The sequence below is a fragment of the Trypanosoma rangeli genome (genome assembly GCF_003719475.1).
Source record: "Trypanosoma rangeli strain AM80 chromosome Unknown Tra_15.4_contig_00063, whole genome shotgun sequence".
Classification (NCBI taxonomy): domain Eukaryota; phylum Euglenozoa; class Kinetoplastea; order Trypanosomatida; family Trypanosomatidae; genus Trypanosoma; species Trypanosoma rangeli.
The window spans coordinates 44368-66006 of NW_021705807.1; the positions used below are offsets into that span (position 1 = coordinate 44368).

The 21639-nt window shown below is 51.4% G+C and overlaps 15 protein-coding genes and 1 pseudogene across 15 annotated transcripts, besides 16 other annotated features; all 16 read right to left on the reverse strand.

Moving 5' to 3' along the window:
• Positions 1–392: 392 nt before the first annotated feature.
• Positions 393–1520, reverse strand: TraAM80_02682 (putative TPR-repeat-containing chaperone protein DNAJ,putative; the record flags this gene model as incomplete). The annotated part of the gene is made up of 1 exon (XM_029379679.1): positions 393–1520. The coding sequence occupies one exon, from the start codon at positions 1518–1520 to the stop codon at positions 393–395; it is 1128 nt and encodes a 375-aa protein (XP_029240478.1).
• A 52-nt stretch (positions 1521–1572) lies between these two features.
• TraAM80_02683 (putative TPR-repeat-containing chaperone protein DNAJ,putative) lies at positions 1573–2316 on the reverse strand (the record flags this gene model as incomplete). Its single annotated transcript, XM_029379680.1, has 1 exon — positions 1573–2316. One exon carries the CDS (start codon positions 2314–2316, stop codon positions 1573–1575), a length of 744 nt encoding a protein of 247 aa, XP_029240479.1.
• Positions 2317–2652: 336 nt separating this feature from the next.
• Positions 2653–2676: a microsatellite.
• A 247-nt stretch (positions 2677–2923) lies between these two features.
• On the reverse strand, positions 2924–3271 carry TraAM80_02684 (small nuclear ribonucleoprotein SmD3; the record flags this gene model as incomplete). The annotated part of the gene is made up of 1 exon (XM_029379681.1): positions 2924–3271. The coding sequence occupies one exon, from the start codon at positions 3269–3271 to the stop codon at positions 2924–2926; it is 348 nt and encodes a 115-aa protein (XP_029240480.1).
• Positions 3272–3286: 15 nt separating this feature from the next.
• Positions 3287–3314: a sequence feature (A-rich).
• Positions 3315–3358: 44 nt separating this feature from the next.
• Positions 3359–3400: a sequence feature (A-rich).
• Positions 3401–3679: 279 nt separating this feature from the next.
• On the reverse strand, positions 3680–4375 carry TraAM80_02685 (aquaporin 9; the record flags this gene model as incomplete). Its single annotated transcript, XM_029379682.1, has 1 exon — positions 3680–4375. One exon carries the CDS (start codon positions 4373–4375, stop codon positions 3680–3682), a length of 696 nt encoding a protein of 231 aa, XP_029240481.1.
• Positions 4376–4641: 266 nt separating this feature from the next.
• Positions 4642–4662: a microsatellite.
• Positions 4663–4674: 12 nt separating this feature from the next.
• On the reverse strand, positions 4675–5352 carry TraAM80_02686 (uncharacterized protein; the record flags this gene model as incomplete). The annotated part of the gene is made up of 1 exon (XM_029379683.1): positions 4675–5352. The coding sequence occupies one exon, from the start codon at positions 5350–5352 to the stop codon at positions 4675–4677; it is 678 nt and encodes a 225-aa protein (XP_029240482.1).
• A 54-nt stretch (positions 5353–5406) lies between these two features.
• Positions 5407–5722, reverse strand: TraAM80_02687 (hypothetical protein; annotated as a pseudogene).
• Positions 5723–5749: 27 nt separating this feature from the next.
• Positions 5750–6478, reverse strand: TraAM80_02688 (uncharacterized protein; the record flags this gene model as incomplete). Its single annotated transcript, XM_029379684.1, has 1 exon — positions 5750–6478. The coding sequence occupies one exon, from the start codon at positions 6476–6478 to the stop codon at positions 5750–5752; it is 729 nt and encodes a 242-aa protein (XP_029240483.1).
• Positions 6479–6503: 25 nt separating this feature from the next.
• Positions 6504–6535: a sequence feature (A-rich).
• A 92-nt stretch (positions 6536–6627) lies between these two features.
• Positions 6628–6677: a sequence feature (A-rich).
• An 81-nt stretch (positions 6678–6758) lies between these two features.
• Positions 6759–6781: a microsatellite.
• A 174-nt stretch (positions 6782–6955) lies between these two features.
• Positions 6956–7759, reverse strand: TraAM80_02689 (TPR protein; the record flags this gene model as incomplete). The annotated part of the gene is made up of 1 exon (XM_029379685.1): positions 6956–7759. The coding sequence occupies one exon, from the start codon at positions 7757–7759 to the stop codon at positions 6956–6958; it is 804 nt and encodes a 267-aa protein (XP_029240484.1).
• A 140-nt stretch (positions 7760–7899) lies between these two features.
• Positions 7900–7940: a sequence feature (A-rich).
• Positions 7941–8038: 98 nt separating this feature from the next.
• Positions 8039–8605, reverse strand: TraAM80_02690 (ribosomal protein L14; the record flags this gene model as incomplete). The annotated part of the gene is made up of 1 exon (XM_029379686.1): positions 8039–8605. One exon carries the CDS (start codon positions 8603–8605, stop codon positions 8039–8041), a length of 567 nt encoding a protein of 188 aa, XP_029240485.1.
• A 129-nt stretch (positions 8606–8734) lies between these two features.
• Positions 8735–8756: a microsatellite.
• A 140-nt stretch (positions 8757–8896) lies between these two features.
• On the reverse strand, positions 8897–9292 carry TraAM80_02691 (uncharacterized protein; the record flags this gene model as incomplete). The annotated part of the gene is made up of 1 exon (XM_029379687.1): positions 8897–9292. The coding sequence occupies one exon, from the start codon at positions 9290–9292 to the stop codon at positions 8897–8899; it is 396 nt and encodes a 131-aa protein (XP_029240486.1).
• Positions 9293–9518: 226 nt separating this feature from the next.
• Positions 9519–9557: a sequence feature (GA-rich).
• A 65-nt stretch (positions 9558–9622) lies between these two features.
• TraAM80_02692 (uncharacterized protein) lies at positions 9623–10597 on the reverse strand (the record flags this gene model as incomplete). Its single annotated transcript, XM_029379688.1, has 1 exon — positions 9623–10597. One exon carries the CDS (start codon positions 10595–10597, stop codon positions 9623–9625), a length of 975 nt encoding a protein of 324 aa, XP_029240487.1.
• Positions 10598–10714: 117 nt separating this feature from the next.
• Positions 10715–10744: a microsatellite.
• Positions 10745–10825: 81 nt separating this feature from the next.
• Positions 10826–10850: a microsatellite.
• Positions 10851–11067: 217 nt separating this feature from the next.
• Positions 11068–11092: a microsatellite.
• Positions 11093–11115: 23 nt separating this feature from the next.
• Positions 11116–14628, reverse strand: TraAM80_02693 (putative WD repeat-containing protein 11; the record flags this gene model as incomplete). The annotated part of the gene is made up of 1 exon (XM_029379689.1): positions 11116–14628. The coding sequence occupies one exon, from the start codon at positions 14626–14628 to the stop codon at positions 11116–11118; it is 3513 nt and encodes a 1170-aa protein (XP_029240488.1).
• Positions 14629–14681: 53 nt separating this feature from the next.
• Positions 14682–14741: a microsatellite.
• A 295-nt stretch (positions 14742–15036) lies between these two features.
• Positions 15037–15053: a microsatellite.
• A 104-nt stretch (positions 15054–15157) lies between these two features.
• Positions 15158–16912, reverse strand: TraAM80_02694 (putative phosphomannomutase-like protein; the record flags this gene model as incomplete). Its single annotated transcript, XM_029379690.1, has 1 exon — positions 15158–16912. One exon carries the CDS (start codon positions 16910–16912, stop codon positions 15158–15160), a length of 1755 nt encoding a protein of 584 aa, XP_029240489.1.
• Positions 16913–17385: 473 nt separating this feature from the next.
• Positions 17386–18039, reverse strand: TraAM80_02695 (uncharacterized protein; the record flags this gene model as incomplete). Its single annotated transcript, XM_029379691.1, has 1 exon — positions 17386–18039. One exon carries the CDS (start codon positions 18037–18039, stop codon positions 17386–17388), a length of 654 nt encoding a protein of 217 aa, XP_029240490.1.
• Positions 18040–18559: 520 nt separating this feature from the next.
• Positions 18560–19678, reverse strand: TraAM80_02696 (actin-like protein; the record flags this gene model as incomplete). Its single annotated transcript, XM_029379692.1, has 1 exon — positions 18560–19678. One exon carries the CDS (start codon positions 19676–19678, stop codon positions 18560–18562), a length of 1119 nt encoding a protein of 372 aa, XP_029240491.1.
• A 12-nt stretch (positions 19679–19690) lies between these two features.
• Positions 19691–19740: a microsatellite.
• A 293-nt stretch (positions 19741–20033) lies between these two features.
• Positions 20034–21050, reverse strand: TraAM80_02697 (uncharacterized protein; the record flags this gene model as incomplete). The annotated part of the gene is made up of 1 exon (XM_029379693.1): positions 20034–21050. One exon carries the CDS (start codon positions 21048–21050, stop codon positions 20034–20036), a length of 1017 nt encoding a protein of 338 aa, XP_029240492.1.
• Positions 21051–21639: the final 589 nt, after the last annotated feature.

Sequence of the window (21639 nt, forward strand, 5' to 3'; positions counted from 1 at the left end):
TAAAAAGCAAAGATCACAAGCAGAAATAAGGAGATTCAAAAACACACCAAACAGAATATATGAAGTCAGCCAAACAGGCCTGAAGGATTGACCTTCTCTGCGTACATGTCAATGTGTGCGCGTTGACATCACCGAACGGAGTGCCCTCAACACACAAACACACAAAGACACAGAAAAGCCGAAGGCTGGTAAAACATGGAAAGAGCACAAAACAAGCCGGGACTCCGAAACATAAAGCGTGGTGGTCGAAGGGGGAGAGGATATGAGACACACCATATACATTGAGTCTGCACGGATGCTCCAAACCGTATCGCTACCAAACGCACAACGAAAGCAAAAATAAAAACAAAACAAAAAACTCCATGCCCGAGTAAGCTTGAAGACAACGAAGACTAAAGACCTGGAGATACATGGTGGCCAAGCGAAAGATCGTATAAAAATTTCTCGCCAGGGTTTGTCAGCACCTCATGCGCATGATTGATGAGTTTAAATTGCTCCAACGCCACCTGCTGCATCTCCACAGTCTCCGTCACAACGCGGTCAGGATGATAGACGAGAGTCAGCTTCTTAAACTGTGCACGGGCCTCTGCAATAGTGGCCCCGCAAGGCAACTGAAGGACGTCGTAAAGCGTCTGCTTCACCCCCAACTTGGGTACAGGCTCTGCGCCCCGTGAGGGCTGGCCTTCTGCAGACTTGGGCCCATACGAAAACTCACTTTTTGTCGTAAAGGCATCATACCACTTCGGCCGCCGCCTCGCAGCCTCCGGCTCGCTGTGTGGTGTTCGAGGGAGCTCAGGCTGAGGCAAAAACTGTTCCTCGTCGCCGCGCAGAATGTGTCGCAAGTTTGGGCTTAAGCGAACAGCTCTAAGGCGATCTATTGCTGCCTCGGCCCGCTGGTTCATCTTTTGGTAGGCCTCCGCACGAAGGACAAAGGCCTTTGCGCAGCTGGAGTCCATCCCTATCGCGGCGGTGCAGTCGCTGATGACGTTCATGCTCCTCCCCAGGTGGGCGTAGGCCTCCGCCCGCATGCTGTACAACGCAGCACACATTAGACGGTTAGATTTATCTAACAGCAACCCCTCATGAATGAGAGGAATGGCCTCAGCGTAGCACTCCCTTGCAAAGAGCGACGTCACGCGTGACAAGATCTCCTCCAGAGAGACAAGATAGTGCCCAAGCAGAAGTGCAGGGCCAAAGCTGGGACTGATCGTCAAACATGTCTGAACCAGCGCCGCCGCAAGCTCTAAAAAGGAGCTGCCACAGTACGCGCTAGCCTGGGCCAGCAAAACGGCGGCTTGCAAATAGTGCTCGTCCAACCCACGCCAGGCCTCCTTATCCTCCCAGGACATTTCCGTGTTGGCAAAAGGAGGTCGCGGAATAGTTGGCACATATGACAAAAGCCGCAACCGCGCCATATTCGGGTTAACATGTAGCAACGCTCTCGCCTCTAAGAGAAGTAGTGGTGTGCCATCGATAAGCGGTTTGGCCGCATCCTTCACCTGCAATGCCTTGTCCCACATTCGCTCCTTGATGAAGTGACGAAACTTCTGCAAGGCTGATATCGCATCAGCTTCAGCCTGCCATTTCACATTGACGAGGATCGTTTATTGAAGGCACTAGCTGATGAAGCGCGTGGTCGTAGCATTGACGTGCCTCTGCGTAGCGCTCACGAAGCAGCAAGGAACGACAATGAAGCGAGACGATGCCTAAATCTACCCCGCCACCCTTGCAAGCATCCTCAATGCATTCATCGTAGAGTAACAGGTGCCAACTACACATGGCCCGTTTGTAGCGTGCTATCTTAGACTGGGGATTCTGTTGCAGCGCCCGCGTAAAAGACACGTACGCACCCCCGTAATCCCTCGACGTAAGTAGACGAATACCCCGGTCCTCATTTTTTGTGAAGCGGATATTTAATTCCGGAAGACAACCTTGTAACATTCCCACGAGATGTTTGCGCTCGATGGCCTCGTTGGCAATCATAAGCCTCCTACATGCCCCTTCCTCATCGCTAACCCGGCGCAGCGGACACGTTCCATCCGTTGGCATAGTGGCCACACACCCAGCGACGTGGCTCCTACCCGCCCGCTTCTTCTTCATGGCACAGTACTCCCACTCCCACGTCGTCTCGCCATGATGAATTGCAGACGTCCTCCCCATGTCACCTTTCCTTTGCGAGAAAAGGGACGCATTGCTAAAAGAACGGACCCCATTTTGGTGGAAGCGTCTTTCTTTCCGATCTATCCTTGGGAATAGGCACATCTGCTCCGGTGAGACCGTCTGTGAAAAGTCCCTCCGCATGATGCGTGGGTGCATTCTAAATACACACGCACGCACCCCACCCCCCTCCAAGCCTCCACAAAAACGCCGCGGCGTGTGAAGGATAACGACAAAAACCTCTTACGCCAGTAGACTGTCTCTCGCGGACGCTGGCGCCTATCCCCCTGCTGGTTGGGTTTCCAGAGAGACCAGCAGTATGGATAAAGCAAAGGGCAAGCCGCGGGAGGAAGAACAAAAATAAAGAAAAAAGACAAAAAGGCAGAGAGAATCCGACACACAACTACTTCAAAAGAACAGAAGGACCTTCGCCAGGCACACCACCTCGCACATTACACACACAGGCACACCCACTCGATGCATCTTCGCTTCATATTTTTTTTTGTTTTTTTTTTTGTTCTCATTCCTTCCTTCCTGTTATGTGCCCCACAACTCCAGCATCCCACCGCGCCTTTACAGTTTTTATCTCGGCAGAGCCGCGGCCAGAAAAACGTAACCCACAACGCATGCCCCTCACGTCTAGGGAAGGGGCGTATTTGTGTGTAAGTCATCGGCCACGCGCTGTTGGAGACAAGTAAGTGTCCCGCAAGAGCCTCGTGTGAAGCCCAAAGTTTCTGCGGAGTGTGTTTCTGTGCCTGCCGTCGTATTAGTCGCGTCCTCGCTTCAATGTACGCCGTGCGCCAAACCCCTTGCCGTTTCCCCTATCGTCCAACGCGTTGGTCATCACCTGCCCCGCCTTCACCAACGCCGGGCTGGTGCGCAGAGCGTCGGGAAGCTGGAAAAAAACAATAGAGGCGCCCCGGACAAACACGCTCTTCATTTCCACTGTGCGCCCCGACTTCACCGTCTTCTTTGCGGCTGTGAGCATGACATTCATGTTATCCTGCACCTCGCTCAGCGTGCCCGTGTAGAGCTCCCCGTTAGACACCTCCAGCGAGATCGTCGTTCCAATAGCGTCGAACAACACCTTCAGCGGGATACTGAACGTGCTCATTCTCTAACACGCAGGAAAAAAACAAAACCAACAAAAAAAAAAAGATGCTGCCTTGGCACAGACAAAACGGCGCTCCCCACTCCACATAACCAAACAAAGAAACACACACACACAAGACAAAAAAAAAAAACGGAGCATACAGAATGGAACGGAAAGGCAAAGCAGTGGAGCATTTCGAGAGATAAAAAACACAAGAAGGCAGAAACCAAAAGAAAAGGGGGGTGACCTGCAAAGAAACTAAATTTTTTTTACCGAGTTAAAGAGTCTCTGCTTCAAAGAAGAAAAAGAAAAACAACTCGTTTGATTTCCGTGCATCTCCTCCGCAAGGGGTCTCTTGATGTGCTGCTACCGCCCCCCACCCCACCTCTTCGCCTCCGCAGCTCCACACATGCCTACCTTCTACACGCCTCAGAAGACTCTAAATAAGATATCGTTTGGCGACGCGCGGTCGTGCGTGTCCAGAATTTGATAGGCAATCGACGCCAAAACGGAACCTCCCAGTGGCGCAACCCAATAGATCCAAAAAAAGATAAGTGGCTTGCAGTTTCCGCCAATACAGCCAACCAGCTGCGTGCCTGTGGCCACGGCAGGATTAAAGGCACCGCCAGTAAAACCACCCACTGCAAAGGAGGCGGAAAGTACAGTCATGCCAATTGCAAACCCGTAAAATTCATTGCCCCGCTGCCTAGAGTAGTTCACATGCAGCACCACGGAGGCCAGGGCGAAGGTGTACACCATCTCACATAAGATGGCCTGCCACACACTCACTAGAGAGACATCCGTCGAAGGAACGGGAATGTTGAGGCCAACGATGGCTGAGCCGTACAGAGCTGCCAAAAAAGCTGCCAAAATCTGTGCGAGGATGTACAACAGCGCCTTCTTGATGTAAATCTTGCCATTGATCAACGTGGCAAAGGTGACGGCTGGATTAAAATGAGCTCCACTAATGTATCCAAAGGAGAACGTCATCGCTGCTAGCATAAAACCAATCGGCAGTGGGGCCAGTGATCCCACACCCAGCGAGGCCAAAGGAATAGTTAACACGAAGAGAAAAGTACCAATAAACTCCGCCGCAACCTCGCTCACAAACGGAGAGAACGCCATGCCAAGTAATCACCTTATTTGTTTCGTTTCACGTCAAGAGTAACCCAGCATATATGGATTGTGTAGGTATGTTATTTATGTCTGTGTGTGGTTGTGTCGGTACGTAGAGCCGCTATTCTCCCTGTGACACAGCTGGCGCTTCACCGGTAAGGAAAACGACACAGAGCGGAGGAGTGGACAACAGGAAGGACGCGGGTAAAAGTCAGAAAAGACGCTGCAACGCAGCACACGTCAAACCCAAATAAATAAATAAGGCCAAACCAAAGATAATATATATATATATATATTCTCTCCTTCCATTACGACACGGGCAATTCTTCTTCTTCCACCAACACCCCCTTGTCCTTGTCAGCGCAGCACACCATTGCAATAGTGCGCCAGTCACTCTGGTACAGGTCCACGTCTTGCAACTGCAGCAGCGCCTGCAGAGTCTCCGGAAACTCCTGCTGCACGCAACCCGTCCAAAAGGCCTGCGAATCCGCAGAAACGTACAACCACGTTCGCCAGAGCTTGCACACGTTTTCCGCCACATTGAAGGTGAACTCAACCGGCAAGAAGGACAGAATCGCCAACACGATAGAGCACTGCTTATGCCACGGCTTGGCAAAATTGCAGCTCGTACCACCCACCGAGAGTGCTTCTCCCGCCAACGCAGCGCCTGTCATCGCTCCTTGAGCTAGCAACGTCGAGAGGTGGTCCGCAAATTGTGCAATAATCGCCTCCTCTGTCAGGTCCAGCTCACTCCGCTCCATCGGGGTCAGTCTGGGCAGTGAGGGGAGATCAATGTTCCCCATAACATCGTCAATACTCCGATAGGCGTCTCTTGCCTGACTCCGCGCCTGAAGTAATGTTGCGTAGGCTTCATCTAAAGCCGCCACCATGTCAGGGGTGAAGAGGCGCGAGTTGGAGGCCACCATCCCCCTACGACTAGGCACTGGGGCTCGCAAATACTCCGCCAATAGAGCGGCGACGTCCATGCGTAGGCCTCTGAAGAAAGAAAGGAGAGACACAAAAATTTCATGAACAACATCAACGCCGAGAAGGCAACCCGCCACATGACACGCGTGGTGGCGTGAGTGGAGTCAAGGGAATTAAAAAAAGGGACGAGAGACGGCAATGAGCGAGAGACGCAAGGGGGAAGAAAAGCACCTCCCCCAATCATGGAGTGACCCCTAGTAAAAAATGGGAAACCGGTAGAAACAAACCAAGTGCAGGAAACTGCCACACAATGCGCTCCACCAGCCTCAATAAGATGGGAGATAAAATGCAAGTAGAAGTAGAAGGCTGTACGTGCTCAACAAACGCAAAAAAAAAAAGCGGGGAGATATATATATATATATATATATACCATACACAAGAAAAAGCAAGCGCTTGTTATCTATAAATGGAATCTTCCTCAACCGCAGAAGCCGCTAGCGTGACCTCCTTAAAGCTTTTGATGAGATCCTGAAGGGCATTTGAAAATTCAAATTGGTGCGCATTGAGTTTGCTACTGTCCTGCTCACTCGTCCTCTCCCTAAGCAATTCATCTTCCAGCTCGATGTCAGAAAGAATTGACCATAATCGTTTATTCTCCTCTTGCGTCTTCTGATACCGAGACCGGGTGAAATGCAGTCGCTGCTGCAACTCACCCATCTCATGTTTCCCATAAACATCAGCCTCAGTCCGTAAATGCATTTCAGCACTGAGGTCCTTCTTTACGGCGGCGGATGGTACCGCCTCCATTTTCGCTAGCTTCGCCTCAGCCTCCTCAGCCTCGGCCTGAAGTCGTGTCCTCCGCCTTTTGGCTGCAGCTATCAATCGATGCAAGTTCTTCTCCCGCTGCACAGCCTTCTCTATCTTACCCTCCAGCTCCTGTACCGCAAGCTCCACCGCCGCAGTCGCCTCCACCTGCTTACGCATACTCTTATCCAGCACCGCAAGCCGCTGCATCCGCTTCTCAACAGCCCGCCGCGACTCTCTGGCCTCTGACTTGATATCCGTCACGAACGCCCTCCAGTCGAACGGCCGCATGGTTGACAGCGGCAGTGGCTGAGGTCCCACGTCAGCGTCATCAAGAGGTGCCGTGGGGCCCTGCGAGGGCTGCCCCGTTAGAGCCGTCATGCAGGCCAAACGAGGAAACACCCACAAAAACAAACAAAAAAACAAATAAAAAAAGAACACGCAGATAATGTGTGAGCAGCGGAAACCACTGCAAGAGTAACTTCCCTAAAGCGCCGTTGTTCCTGCCACGTGCAAGGGAAGCTTCATGCAAAGAAAAGAAAAAAAAAGACAGTGAAGCAAAACAAAACAAAGATAATAATGGCGGGGGTAAACGCCATAGGGGCAAACCAAAGACAAAAGAGAATAAAATACAAGCAACTGGTTTCCTCTCATCCCGCACATAATAATAATAATAATAGTAATGCGTCACATGTTCACTCGTTTCCCTCTGGCTGCTTCCCGTTGAAACAACAGTCGCAATAAATATTTAAAATAACCAGAAGTAAATAGGCGGGGTAAAGGGGAAACAGCAGGGAGGCCCCTGCAGACACACATCACATAATTATATGTGTGTGTGTGTGTCCGCTTGTTGGCCCCTCACTTTTCAAAGCGCATTGAGTACCCGCCGCTATTCGGGTCCTTTTCAAATTTAAAATTGTCAGTCGACAACCCAAAGTAGTTGAGGAAACGATTTCCCAAATCCTTCAAGTCCCCAAGCATCTTCTTCATCTCCTCATCCACCTTCGCCTTTGCGGCCGCCTTGTGGGCACAACCCTCCACGTCCAACACTCCGCCCTGTTTTTCGTACTCCTCATAGTCCCCATATGCGTTGGACCATTTGTTAAGCACGTAGTAGCACTCCGCCCGCCGAAAAAATGCCTTGGCGTACAGACCATTGTGCCGTATGGCCTCTGAAAAATTGGACACCGCATCCTCGTAGAATTCAAGCTTCGTCAAACACAATCCAGCGTTGCAGTAAACCTGCGAGGTGAGCGTGTAGTCGACACCGTCGTCGTCGTCTGCTGCTGCTGCTGCCGCTGCCCTGGACGCATCCGCCTTGGTATCGTTCCCATCGCATGCGGTGCTGCCGCCGCCGCCTTCCTCTGCGGGGGGCGAGTTCGCCTGTGTCCCAGAAGCGGAGGGTTTCTCTTCGCCCTGGACCTCCTTCCCCGCTTCTGGCGCCGATTCCTTTCGGACGGGTTTGAGCGGCGCCACCTTCAGCGCCTCACGGTACATCTCCAAAGCCTCCGCCACATTCCCACCTGCAAACAGCTCGTTGCCCCGCTTCTTCAGCCGCTCACACTCCGCCACGTCAACCGCGCACGCACGCGCTACAGCAGCGTCCCCCGCCGGGCATGTGGCACCCGCGTCGTCCGCACGCAACTCTTCCACGACCGGCATCGCACAAACTACCAACACGCAACCTACAAGCCAGGAGGCCCACAAAAGTAAAAAAACAAAAGCAAGAAACTAAAAAAAAAAAGATGTCGACTAATTTCAAAAGAAGAAGAAGACACGCTGGAAGGCATGCAAGAAATTGCAAAAAGAAGAAAAACAACCAAAGCAAAAAAAAAAAAAAAAACTCGAAACGGCGGCAACTCTACTCCTCCACCGATGCGTAGAACAGCAACGTGACGGTAAGACGACAACTCCGCCTGGAAGGCGCCCCACACAATGTATTCAAATAAAGAAATTGGCAAGGACAACTGCCTTCAAGTGGTACTTGTGATTCACGTGACGCCCGGCACAGTACATGACGCGGGTTCCAAGTGGGACACGCTGATCGTTCATCAAAATGCATGTATTTCTATCAAAGTTTGTTTGAAGCCCACTCATCCGTGTATTTGTTTGGCGTCGGGAGAGCAGACAAATCCAGTAGATATTCCCGGGCTTCACACGGTGCCGACTCACCTCTCCCCGACCAGACTTAAAGCGCTGCACTGAAACCCGGTGCGCCACTGCAGGAAAAATGCGGCAGTGTGCAAAACGCTCAGCGGTGGCCTTCGATATGAGCCGCACGTGTTTGCAGTTTGTGTTGTCAACGCAGTGGAGTTTCACCTGATCGCTGAAGGGGACACCTGTGCCGTACCCCTCCGCCCCCGTCCCCCAGCGAGAACGGTACGATGACTTCCTTCGGATGATGAGATTGTACCTGAACCATGACTTATTCACAGGCTTGCCCGCCGGGAGCTTTGCCGCGGCATCTGTCGTGGTCGGTGCCAGGCGAACGCCCCACCGACGCAGCATCGCACACGCGGTTGGAACCTACAAACAAAACTGAGAGAAAAGGCGAGAAACAGATAGGGCTAAAAGCCGGCGCCGGCAATGGCTAATGAGCCTCAGAGAATAGCCGCGAGAAAACGTATTCAGAATCGCGTGTGTGTTTGTGTGTGTTGTGGTCTCAGGAAAGCACGGAGTCGACATCATTCCGCCCCTTAAATATAAGATTTCTAGGCTCATTCGATACGGCGTGACGGTTCCGCTCAAATTCGCGCCGCAACTCCGCCCGCAGCGCCATCAAATTTGCGACCGAGTCATTCATGTTACCCCCCACTTCCCAAGTTTTTCCTTTGCCTTCTGGAACTCCTCTACCGCCCGGTGTTCCCACGCCACCTCAACAGGTACCTCCTCCTCGGACTGGGTCGCGGGAACCACGTTGCCAAACACGTAGTCCTTGTGGTGCAGGTACGGGTATGGGTCAACGCCCTTCTGCAGGCACAATCGCACATGCTCCCCCTCCTTCTGCCAGCGGATGTCATTCATGAGGTACGGCTTGAGTACCGGGTAAAGCAATAATGGAAGGACAGAAATGCGGGACGAAGCAAAAATAATAACAACCCAGGGAGACTCCTGCCCAATGCGTTGTCCGATAAGGGCGAAGGGTGCGCCTACGGCCGATAGTACGGTGTTACACCTGTCGCAAAACCGGTGCATCACATCCACCGTGTAGGTGGTGCATCGCAGCTTCAATCGGGCAAAGGCGAACGATATGTGGGTTAAAGAATGTCTCGCCCCCCGCTCCCCGCTCCCCCGCTCCCTCGTGCGCCTACACGTGTCGCTTGCCGTACTTCCACCGGGTGTGGGCGTCCTGCACACCTCCAGGCAGTGTGGCCGCACTAACGGCAAAACAGAAACTCAAAGCAAACCAAAGGGAGAAACGAAAAAAAAAAAAAAATGACGCGACAAAAACAAAAATAAACGCGGCACTCTCACCGCCAGCACCTCCAGTAAGCAGCAGGTAGCAAAGAGCTGCGAGGCACAGAATTAAAAGAAGTATCTCAAGAGTCTCCCCAGCAACAGTTCCTCCGTGGGGCTCAGCGAGCCCGTGACCCAAGGCTGAAGCTCGTAATCGAGGATCACCTCCTCCGCGGCAAGCAAACCGCGCTCCAGAACGACCACGGCAAAGAAGTGCTCCTCCATCAAGCGCTGGAGCTCCCTCTCACCATCGATACCCCCTCGCTCCGACTCCTGCACGAACCATGCGCGATACCAGCTAGGCAATTCCTCCACAGTGAATGCCACCTCCACCACAGCATTCCGTCGCCTGTCAACGCCATCGTCCCCGTTGATGAGGTCAACGAAAGGCAAAATCCCCATCTCTACAGAGTCACCTGGTGCCGTGGTCCAGCATAAAGGCAAATGTTGAGCTCTCGACAACACGACGTCCACCGCCCCACTAAAGTAAGAAAGTGAGGGTACCACGTTTTCTTCAGCAAATATCGCATGCGCAGTCTTTACCTCATCTTTAATTCTGCGTCGGACATCCGTCAGGTAGGGCAGGAGTGCCGTGTAATGAAGTCGGCATAGGCGCTCGCTATTTTCCTCCATTGTATTAAACGATGGAGAACTCGGCAAGACGCTTAGCCATCCCCACCAAGGCGAAAAAGCCCGCTGACGCTCAATCGCAAGATGCCATGCAAGCTTCGCCCATTGGCTTGCACTGCAACCCAGTATTCTCGATAACGCGCCGTCGTTCAGGCGGTGAAGTTTCAGTAGTGCACCCGTCTCAACCATCCGCAAATTAGCTCCCAGTTTCTCTAGGGTCGTCACGGCACAAGCACGTCGCGAGGGAACCACCAGCAGCGGGGTACCCGCATCGCACGCATCCTTTACAAAAACCCCATACCCCACAGACGCGTCACGTTTTTCAATCAGCACCGTGTCATGCAGCCCAAGGCGCTTCAGAATTGCGTATGTTGCGGTGTATTCGGCGAATTTGGCAGCTCGCTGACCTCGCATTATCCGTGGGCCACGCAGCTTAATCCACACGCCTTGCAGGCGCGCCCGTAAAAATAAATAAATAACACACACACATACATGCATGCACAAAAAAAAAAAGAGATTTAAGAGGCAAACATAATAATAATAATAATAATAATAATAATATCTCGACAAAGATACACACCATTGATTGCGGATGCGCTGGGAATAAAAGAAGGCACAGGAGGCCTCTTGAAGGACAGAGGCAAAAAACAAAACAAAAAAAAACAAAGAGCTGCAATTGTGGCACATAGTAAACATGTATGCATGCATGCGTGTGTGTGAACATAGATGATAACAACAAATGATAATAACAACTGTACTCCCATCATCTCCACCAGCGCCCACCCATATGTTGTCCATCCTCTGCAGAACAACACACAGACACCAAAAGAAAACGGCAAAAAGTCATGCAAAAACAAAAGAAAGGAAAAACAAAACACACACACACAAACAAACAAACAAACAAACAAAAACGTACTACAATTAGACCCTGCTCACAGGGCGGAAGCAGAAGCACGTCGGTTGCCACGCTTAAGCGAAGCGATAAGCTCCAATACCATGCGTTCCGCCACTACATTCCCAACAGAATTCAGCACGCTAGAGTAGTCGGCCAGGGTATTCAGCACAACGTCACCTAGGCTCAAAGCCCCTGACGGATCTTTGTCCCTCAAAGGCGAGGGTATCACCTTTTGCAGGAACTCACTTGAGGAAAAAAGAGGATCCTCCAAAAGGGTAATGGCAAGCAAACCGGCAACGTCTGTTAGGTGAACCGACTCGGACACTAACACAAGAGCCTCAGACGGAGAAGCCAAAGAAAAGAGCATGCGTGCCACCTCCATTATTTCCCCACGTTTAGCGTAATACGAACACCACCGATGCAAAAGCTCCTTTTTTTGAGGAGTCGCCAAGGAAGTTAACTTCGCCAGCACTGCTGCCTCATTCCAGTGACCACAGGACTGCAAACTTAAGACCGCCTCATAATGGTCACCGGAAAGCATGTACTTCTCCACCGCGGCGTCCAAATCTCCTCGCTCCAAAGACAAGGAAGCTGCATGCCTCGTTGTGGCCACAAATAGAGGAAATGATACAGCATCCCTGTTAGGAACGGAAGCCGCTGCTATCGCCACGGCAAGATTGGCAAGATACGAAAATTGATCGCTCTCCACATTGGTGTCCATTAACACAGATATGGCCCGCTGAGGCTCTTGAAGCTTCAGAAGCTCTCGCGCCACAGTCAGACGACACGCTGAGTTATCCAGCAATTGGCTCTTCGTAGCCTCCAGCGCGGCTATGCGCTGTTTATTAAAATACAGACGGTTGCTACGAACGATGTCCGAGTCTGACACAGCCTCGGAAAATCGGTTACAGTGGCTATAAAGAAAGGGGCAAGTTAACTTCTGTCCCACTTTGATTCGATCCGAGGGCTGAGGTTCATAGATAGCACTGCATCCAGGTTGCCAGCGACTCTTGGTGACACAAAACTGCCACCAAAGGCGATGTTTTTCTACTTGACCAAAAAAGCGAGCCACCCACAATGCAAGCTCCTCGGTGCTCTTCTGTACACATGCGCGCTGCAGTGGACCAAAAATGTGCCGTGGAACCATGGTCTCCTTGTAGATCTTCAATTCCTGCGCCAAGGTTGTAATCGCTTCTGTGATAACCTGACCAAATGGTCCTCGACAAGGGCGCCACCGTGGATCAATGCCTTGTACCAGGTAACTCGGTGAGCTGGTGCTCTGCAGGTTGATGGTGTCTGACGAGTTACACATGACTTGCGTTTCTAGGAGTGTCTGAATGTATGTTCGGTGGGCAGGCAGAAAAAAGGCGCTGGTCTGCAGGGGTCGTCGATGAAGCTTGCAAAAGACACTGCTGTTGACGGAAGTAAGTGATTTGTCAATAAGCGCAATGTCCCCGTTGGCGGTAAGAATAAGAAGCTTATCCGCGATCCACGTCAAATGCCTTGCGATCAAGTTGATCCGTGTTGCCCGCGAATAACTTACCCTTTCTTGGTTCGATGCCCTCCACACCCCGAAGGAGCCATCTACAAAGGCGACGGCAACCAGCTGCGAAGAATCAGTTGTCTCGGCACAGCTGCTCGCACTAAGTCCGTCACCTTTCGATACCGCAACGTGTGCCACAGGGTTGTTGATGGAAATAGATTTGAAGGCACTCAGGGCAAACCCAGAGCTCCCTGGTCTTACAACAATAGGAAGCCTTGCCCCATCCATCAAAACCAACCCTTCACTGATTGGCACGCACTTCACGCGAGAGATGGAGTTATCAGAAAGCAACAATGCTATGTCCCGATTCTTTACGAGTCGTTCCTTGTACACTGTCCATAGGCTCATTCCACCATCGGTAAAGATGACAGCCAACAGCTGGGGAACCCCATGAACGCCCGTAAGGCATGAGAGAAACACCCGTGGTGCCCATGAAACTCCCGCCACACCCATTCCCTCAAAGGAATAAATAAGGCCAGCCGCTTCTACATCCCACACCTCAAAGGTGCCATCAAGAAATGTTAAGAGCAAGAAATTTCCTGTGGCATTTAAACTGATATCGTGCATGCGGGAAGAATCCGGGTGTGTAGGTTTTCGGAGCACGCATAGGGGGACGCCGCTGCGATAGTCGAACAGTGTTACCTGGTGAAAGTGACGCAGCTGGGTGGCTTTGTTTGTCACCACCCACACCGACTCCCCCCAACGATGCGGGCTAAGCAAGATAATACGGGTGCCGCCGGCGTAGACGATGTTTATCCTTCGCAGTGTGACATTGTGCATGACATCTATAAGCACTATATGACCATTTTCCAGCGCGCAGCACACGATGTTGTCCCCCACCACACAGATCTGGGTTGGCTTTAAAAGGGCAAAGGCAAAAAATCCCTCCAGTGACCAACGCCGGCGTTCCACCAAATACCGCCACCGTGCCACGGAGCCATCGGTAAAAACAACGGCAAAGAGATTTGCCGTCACTTGAGACTGAACAACATTTGACACCGTCTTGGACACAATTCTCGCCCCTCGCACGTCGGCAGCGACACTTGTCACCTTTTCCTTTGGACACATGTGCCAGGCGTACAGTCGCTGATCGGTCCCAAACGAATACAAAAAAGGGAGCATCTGCGCCACCTCTGTCAGTAAAGCGGGCGAGGAAGCAAAAAGTCGCCTAAATTCCACGTCATTCGTGTGCCATAATACTTGCTCGTCAAGCACCAAATTCGTTTTCCAGTCGTAAGCTCCAACGGAATTACGTGTCGCAAAATATACAACTTCCTCGTTGGTCTCGCTAAAGGCGGCATCCAAAACAGTTTCATGGCCGTCCCCGCTGTCGTAAATTAGATCCTTTACGTATGGACTACTGGAACTCCCGTGCACTCCCGTCTCCAAAGAACCGATGACCCGCAGACGATCCCCAAGCACGACACAAGATGCCTGCGTGGAGCTAAGCTTAGAAGTACACAAACGCAATGGGGCAAACGAGTTGTTGCATCCGATGCAAATGGGGAATTGAAACCCACTGATTGGTTCTTTGTCCGCAAGGTGAGAGTCGTACACAAAATTCGAGCCGTCCCTTGTCACAACCAATAAATATTGCTTCGCAATGCAGGTGAGAACATAAATAGGCTGTGTGTTCGGTACCCGCACGATATTCACAATGATGCCGTCAGCTACATCCCACATAGCAATCGTCCCCAAACGATCTCCAGTGATGAGAAACAATCCATGTTGCAAGTAGGAGGCCGGTGGGGGCTTCCAATGCACACATGTCACAGGTGCATTGTGGCCATGCAGTGTTTGAACCAGTTGCATACTGTTCATGTCAACCACAAACACATCACCTGAGCCATGGGAGTACGAACTATACGCCAACAAATCTTGGCATCCGTATTCGGCGGCCTGATACGGCCAATTTCTCACATCATCGATAGGGGCGGCCCCCACGTTCGGCAACGCCTCCATTCCTGGGATGATTTTTGCACCCAACGTGCTGTGCATAAGCACCATCACTTCCCCTTTCCCTGTTTCCTTCTCCCTCTACTCCTGTCTTTCCTACTGGGTGTTTGTGTATTTTGATTTTATTTATTTTTGTTGTTGTTGTCTTTTTGTTTGTTGTTTTGCCTTTAATTTCAGTTGGGAAGCAAAATACAAAATACAAAATCAGGACTGTGAGACGCGAGACTTCATGCAACCAGCTGCACCCAGATCCAAGAGAAACAAGGCAAAAAACAATCGCCTTCCACAAAGACATCCCCTCCCCCAGCTAGAGCAAAAGTACGTAAACCCGCGTCCACCCTTCCCACCCAAAAACAACGAGGCACTCACACAAATTTTTGCGAGAAATGTCCGCGACTTTGGTTTAACAAAAACATAGTCCCTGCATACTGCATATTCGTTTTTATTAAAGACACTTTTCACACACACACACACACTCCATAGACAGAGATTTATATATGCCGTGTCTGTTTCGTTTTGGTTTATTCCTAATTTTTGCCGGTGAGAGCCCCCTCCTGCAATGCCCTTGTTGTTGACGCCACTAACAAGATCGTGTCTCAAACTTGTAGTATGACGGCCGCACGAGTTCTTCAACGACCCTGTCGACGAAACCAGCCAATTCCTCTTTGCGTGAGGAGTCCTCTGTGATAAGCTCAGCATACCACTTCAGCTTGGGCTCCGTGCCACTGCCACGAATAGTCATGGTGACCCCGTTATCAAAGTAGAAAGTCACGATTGGGCTCGAGGCCGAGACGGGAAGTGTTGCACGCTTGTCGGGCATCCGGGTGTCTATACCTGTAGCCAAGTCACGGATGTGCAGTACACGAGCTCCAGCAACCTTGTCTGGGTAGGCTCCATCCTGCATCGTTGCCATCGCCTTGAACATTTCCCGAATACGCGTAGGATCCCGAGCAACAACGTACGAGTTGCATGTAAAATGAAATCCGTATTGCTTAAAGATCTCAAAAAGCTTTTCTGAAAGGCTCTTCTTCTCCACCTCCTCAACGAAGGAAGCCATGTCGGCCACCACAGCGGCAGTGGTGACGCCATCCTTGTCAAAGACGCGGGTTCCCCACATGTATCCAATTGCCTCCTCAAACGCCAAGAGGACACGTGCCGAGGATTCCCGCTGGAGAGACTCCGACAAACTTCCCATCCACTTAAATCCCGTAAGCGTATCGGCATGATACAAACCCTCCTTTGCGGCAATGGAACACAGAATCTTTGAGCTGACAATACTAGACACAAAGTGGCAGTTTTGTAACGATTCTCCGAAGCGATGGGCGCGGAAAACGACCCACCAACCAAGCAAAGCCCCAACCTCATTCCCAGTAAACACACGCCAACTCCCGTCGTCTTGCTTTTCCGCAACTGCAAGTCGATCTGCGTCGGGGTCATTAGCCAAGATATACTTTGAGCCAGACGCTGATGCTGTCTCCATGGCAAGCTTGAGAGTTCCTGCACCCTCTTCTGGATTTGGAAATTTAACGGTGGGAAATTCAGGATCAGGTTCAGCTTGTTCCTTTACAAGACTGACGCAGTGCTGCGGGACTCCTAGGGTTTCCAGCGCCTTCACAGCAAACGGGCACCCCACGCCATGCAATGCCGTATAGGTAAACTTAACAGGATAGCCTGTGGTCAGTGGCTTGTATTCGGATTTAAGAGTGGCAAAGTACTGGCTCCAAACCTCTTGAAACGGATCACTGGCGCCTGCTGTAGTCTCCCAGGAAGAATCCAGAGGCTCCAAATTGTCCAAAATGGCTCGTGAAATATTTTGGTCATGAGGTGGGATGATTTGTGCACCGTTACTCCAGTAGACCTTGTATCCATTGTCTTCCTTGGGGTTGTGGCTCGCGGTGACCATCACCCCAGCCACACAACCAAATAGGCGAATGGAAAAAGGAACAAAAGGTGTAGGCACGACTTGACCAAAAAGTCGCGTGCGGATGCCGGCGTTAATAAAAACGTTAGAAGACAACTCCGCAAAACGTTTACTGCCATGGCGACCATCAAATCCAATCACCACCCCCTTTGATGAAAGTTCATCTTCTGTAAAGGTGGACTTTAGGTATGCACTCAATCCTTGTGCGGTTTGTATGACCGTCAGAGAGTTCATCTGACTTGTCCCAGCGCCTACCTTCGCCCGAAGGCCAGCGGTCCCAAACTCCATACGAGTTCCAAGAAGACGCTGTAACTCGTCTGTATTCCCCTCCTGCCAAAGTTTCTCAATAACACCTCGCTGTTGGGGATCTTTGTCCCATAAAATCCACTGCTGAACGCGTTCTTCGAGTATCATTTTCCTTTTGATTTTTGTTTTCAGATATGCGTTGTCTGTGTGAGTCGTATGAATCACCACCTTGTTTTGTTTATTTATTGGTAGTTGCAGCTCCTTTTACAGTATGTTGTATATTTGTTCCTGGTTCTTAATCCTCTCTTCTCACTCTACTTTGTGCAGAGGTGAGGTCCACAAAAGCAAGACAGCAGGCTGGCACAATAAGAAGCAGCAGATGATGGCACAAATGCATTAGTGTTGGTTTGTTGTACAGCCAAGCAGCTTTCTTGCTGACATTTCTATTCCCTCAAGTGAAGATTTAATCCGCCCGCGCGAAAGCCGCCGCCCGCAGCAAACATTCCACGTCGGTCAAAAAAACAACAACACGCAATTGGGTTCCACAGCAGGAGAGAAAGTGAAAAAGACAAAAACATACTGCCGCCCGTCACTGTAAAGCATCGACAAGCACCATCCTTTTTGTTGTATTTTTGCCGCCATCATCGCTCGCCCCCACCCTCCCCTCCGCCTTCCCTCTTTTCTGCATCACGCGTTCGATCCAAGAGGGCCGTGGCAGAACCGATTCCCTCGGAAAGGACCACTGCGCCGCACAACGCCGTGGCCGCAGCCATTCGAACCTCCTCAGGTGGGAGTTGGTCACACACCTTGAACATGGAGGTGTCATAGAGCAGAAGATCCTCCACGTGAAGTGCTCTGGGAATGCTCGCAATCTCCGCCGCCCCTAAAACCCCGTCCAGACCATGCACAGCCGCGACCTCTTTTAGCAACCGCAACGTGGAAGAGCCGGTTAGTGTTAATTCAATGGGCATCGCTACCGCCGAGCGTACCGATCGCACAGCCACGTAACTTGGGTGTATGAGTGCGCACAAAAACAAGTCGTTGCGAAGAACTCTCTCCCTTGAAACAATTCCCACCAGTGACGTTTGCAAACGCGCAGTGGAGGTCTGCACCCAATTCGCCGGAAGTTGCAGTGTCGCCTCATGCGGTCCGAGCCTCGAGGAGGCCTTGAAGACGCCCCTTCCAGCAGCAAACGTTGTTCCTTCCGAAATGGCCTCCTGCGCAGTTTCCCTCAGGAGTCGCAGGTAATGCCTTCGATTCCTCCCTGCGGCAGCATTAAAGCCCCGACTAGTCATGCAAAAAAAAAAAAAGTTGCGTCTGTCTGCTATGAGAAGGAAATTGATGCGAGGGCTGCAACGAACGCTTGAGCTCCAAACGATGTCACCACACCCACACACACCCAAAATAATAATAATAAGTAGGCAAAGAAATTAGTCCTTGAAACGCACAACAGTCACACGAGCAGACAAACGGCGTCAACGCCATCACATCAGTTGCATCAAACCCCCACAAACACATACATGTAGCCATTCTTCTTCCAAATGAATGAAACAGGTGGGAAGATCATAGCAGCAGAACCCACTCGTGAGTCTAAGCACAATTCCACGGTAAGTGGAAAAGAAAGAGCATGTGACAGCTGCTTCCTTCACGAGTACCACACGCCCTAAATGAACCCCGAAGCAATTGGTACGTCACCTCTTGCATTAGTCTTCACCACAGCCCCTCCGTCCCTTTCTCGCGGCTTTCTTAAAGCATGAGCCATGAAAACGAACATGCATGACAGAAAAAAAAAAAAACCAACTGTTTCATTCCCCTCTAATAGAGTAACTTGCGATAGAGTACAGAATCACCCTCTTCTTCGAGGTCAGCACGCGTTACCCAGAAAGGCGCAAAAGAAGAGCTCGCCGCCGCCAGTGAAGCGCCCGTCCAGGCACCATCCACCGCACACGAGAGGTGGAAAGAACCCTCCTTCTCATAGCGAAAGTAGCATGAGTCCATTTTCTGTACCTCTTTTATCAACCGTTCGCAAAATCCAGGCGCCTGTACCGTTCCACCGCAAACAACATGTGGAACAGCCTGCTGTTGCCACTCGGGATCAAGACTCTGCTTGCATGAGACAAGAAGGTCTGTCAGAGAACCCCCAGACGGCGTTGGGGGTAAGAAGAGCATTTCATACGGTTCTGTCCGCGCCGCTGCTGAAACAGTGACGGAACTTCCATCAGGGGCGCGCAACACCAACGGCTCCTCCTTCTGTAAAAGAGGCGGACGCCCCACACACACGCAACAGGCCATCCTTTTAATGTCATTCAACACGTCCTCCAGGGCCCACTGACGACTAGATGAGACGCGGTAATGTCTCACACTCTCAAGTGCTTCCAACTGCTCCATCTCTAGCAACTCCTTCAGACGCCGTGTGACGGCACTTCCTGCAAGGCTGTTGGAGGCAACCGAGCCCCGCAACGCATAGCCATCCAACACAGCCGTCGTTGTCGCTTGGTTGTGCCCAACATCCAAGACAACGGCGGAGGTCCTACCCGAAGCCAGCGTCCAAGCCACGCTCGGTCGACAGCAGTACAATGCGGAGGTAAACCCCAACTCCAAGACAGCGCGAAACAAGCTCCGCATCAGGTCAAACCGGTCATGCCAGATCTCAGGCAGCACCAACATGAGCGGGTCATCCTCGTAGCACTGAAGCTGTTTTCCCATGATGTGCTGCAAGTACTCCATGTGCTGACTCATCCTCTGCTCGAGTGCATGCAATGTCCACATTGGCTGCAGACTATCCACTCCCGTGGCATCCACTGCCATTAGCGTCGATGGGAGACCGGTCTCTGTGGGTTCAGCGTTGCAGCGAATGGATGGGAACTGCCGCGTGCACTTTGCGTCACCAATGTAGCCGGCACGGGTGGTCCAACCGAGTTCCACCACCGCCATACTGTTACCCTAGTTTTAGTTTTGTTGTTGTTGTTGTTGTTTGTGGTGGCAGTGGTTGTGGTATTAACGCACACATATGAAAGAGGGATCCCATGTTGACTCATACCAAAAGCATTTGCATACGGGCCAAGCACAAGCGGACCCTCTGCACGCTGACGGGCATATTCGCATCCACGCCAACAACGCAAAGGGTAAATCAATACATACAATTACACATCAGAGTCTGTAAACAACAAGAATGAAGAATAAAAAAATAATAACAACGGGGCATAAGAGTTTTCAGAAAAATTCCGGCGCTCCTGGAGTGTGTGTGTGTACAGGAAACTCTGCGACGCAAAATATCTTTCTTCCCATGTCAAGCGCGAAAACGACGGAGGGAGGCAAAGAGACCCCTGTCATGAAATCGCTGAGCTAACTCTTCCGCCGCTAACCTGGTTGGCGTCCGGAAAAGAAGCTGACCCGCTGCCCCAGGCGTCTCCACTCCCAGCAGCAAAAGGGAGTCCCCAATGCAACGAACTTCAGCCTCCGCTTCGGCACCTTCAAATGTCACACACACCTCCCATGTCGTCATTGGGCGCTGCACTGACGTTGTTGTGGAATCCGGTGGTAGATGCACCACGGGCGGTGAGGGATCCCGCGGTCGGGCGGAGGTCCGGTTCAGAACGGACTCGGTAAATGAGGAGGAGGAGGCCCCACCGCTTGTGGATGGTGAAGGGGTCGTAAGTGGAAGGACCTCCCTTGCCCGCTTCAAGTAGCAGTGATGCAGAGCAGCCTCGTCGTCACGCATAAAGAGGAGGCAACGCCTACACTGCATGCAAGGCACATGATACCGGGCGTCAACACGCAACTCCTTGGCGCAGTGAGTGCAGAGATCCATATCACAGACATCACAGTGGTAAAGGTATCGCGGCTCCTTTGCAATTTTATTTTGCTTAGGTGGTTTTCTGCTGCGTCGTTTTCCCTTCGTTGGAGCATCGGTTTCCTGCAGCTCGTCTAACCAGTCGGTGAGACCGCAGAAATCGCAACTAACTCCTTCAACGTCGCCGTAGTCCGACCGTTCCTTAACACTCAGTTCATGACCATTCCAGCAGCGCCAACGCTCCTTGACCGGGTCGTACAGCGGACTTCCACACTGAAGCAAATAAGCCGTGTTTTCCACAATATTTTCTTCCGGGTAATTCGCCTCCGATGAGGCATCCCCGGTTTTCGCGGCTTCTACGCTATTGCCGTTGGAGTCACGGCCTGCCTTCGACTGCGGACGCTGGCGTTGGGGGGTCATCTGCGAAATCTCTCGCTGTGGTGAGATGCTGCGCACCGACATCTGGATGAACCGCGAGATATTCACTGGCGACGCGAGATACTTAGACCTCATCCCGCGCCACCACCCCTGACAAGGTTCCGGTTTAATGTCCTTGCTGCCTTCCGAGTGGACTCCGTCTCCCTCCCCGTCCGCTCCCTCAATAAAAGCAAGAATGTATGTGCGTTGATGCGTCAAGCGTGCACTCTACGTATGCTCGTCGACGCTAACTTCCAACTTGACTCTTTTTTCCCCCCAGCTCTGCTCACCCTGAGTGACTGCCCACCACAACAACAATCCCGCATGAAAAGGAAGAGAACGTAAAGCAGGAGAAAGAGGCATCGCAGTCCAGCGCATGCGGAGATGGAGGAGGAAACCCCCGCCTCTGCTGGCCCCAGCCAAAGGAAGATACACGTATGTACACATTCGCTCGTACATATAACTTCTTCTTTTTTTTAAAAAAAAGACATTGGAGTACCCCCGCCTCCACTGCAAGAAGAGCTCCAGCAAAACTACAGCACCGTCACTGATACCACTTGTCAAACCATACACACAGACACGGAGAGAGGGAAAAGAAGAAAAGAAAAAGAAAGATACACTCGCCTACGAATATACAAGGGAGTTTACAACCCTACCGTCACCTATTCATGTCAATTCTTATCCG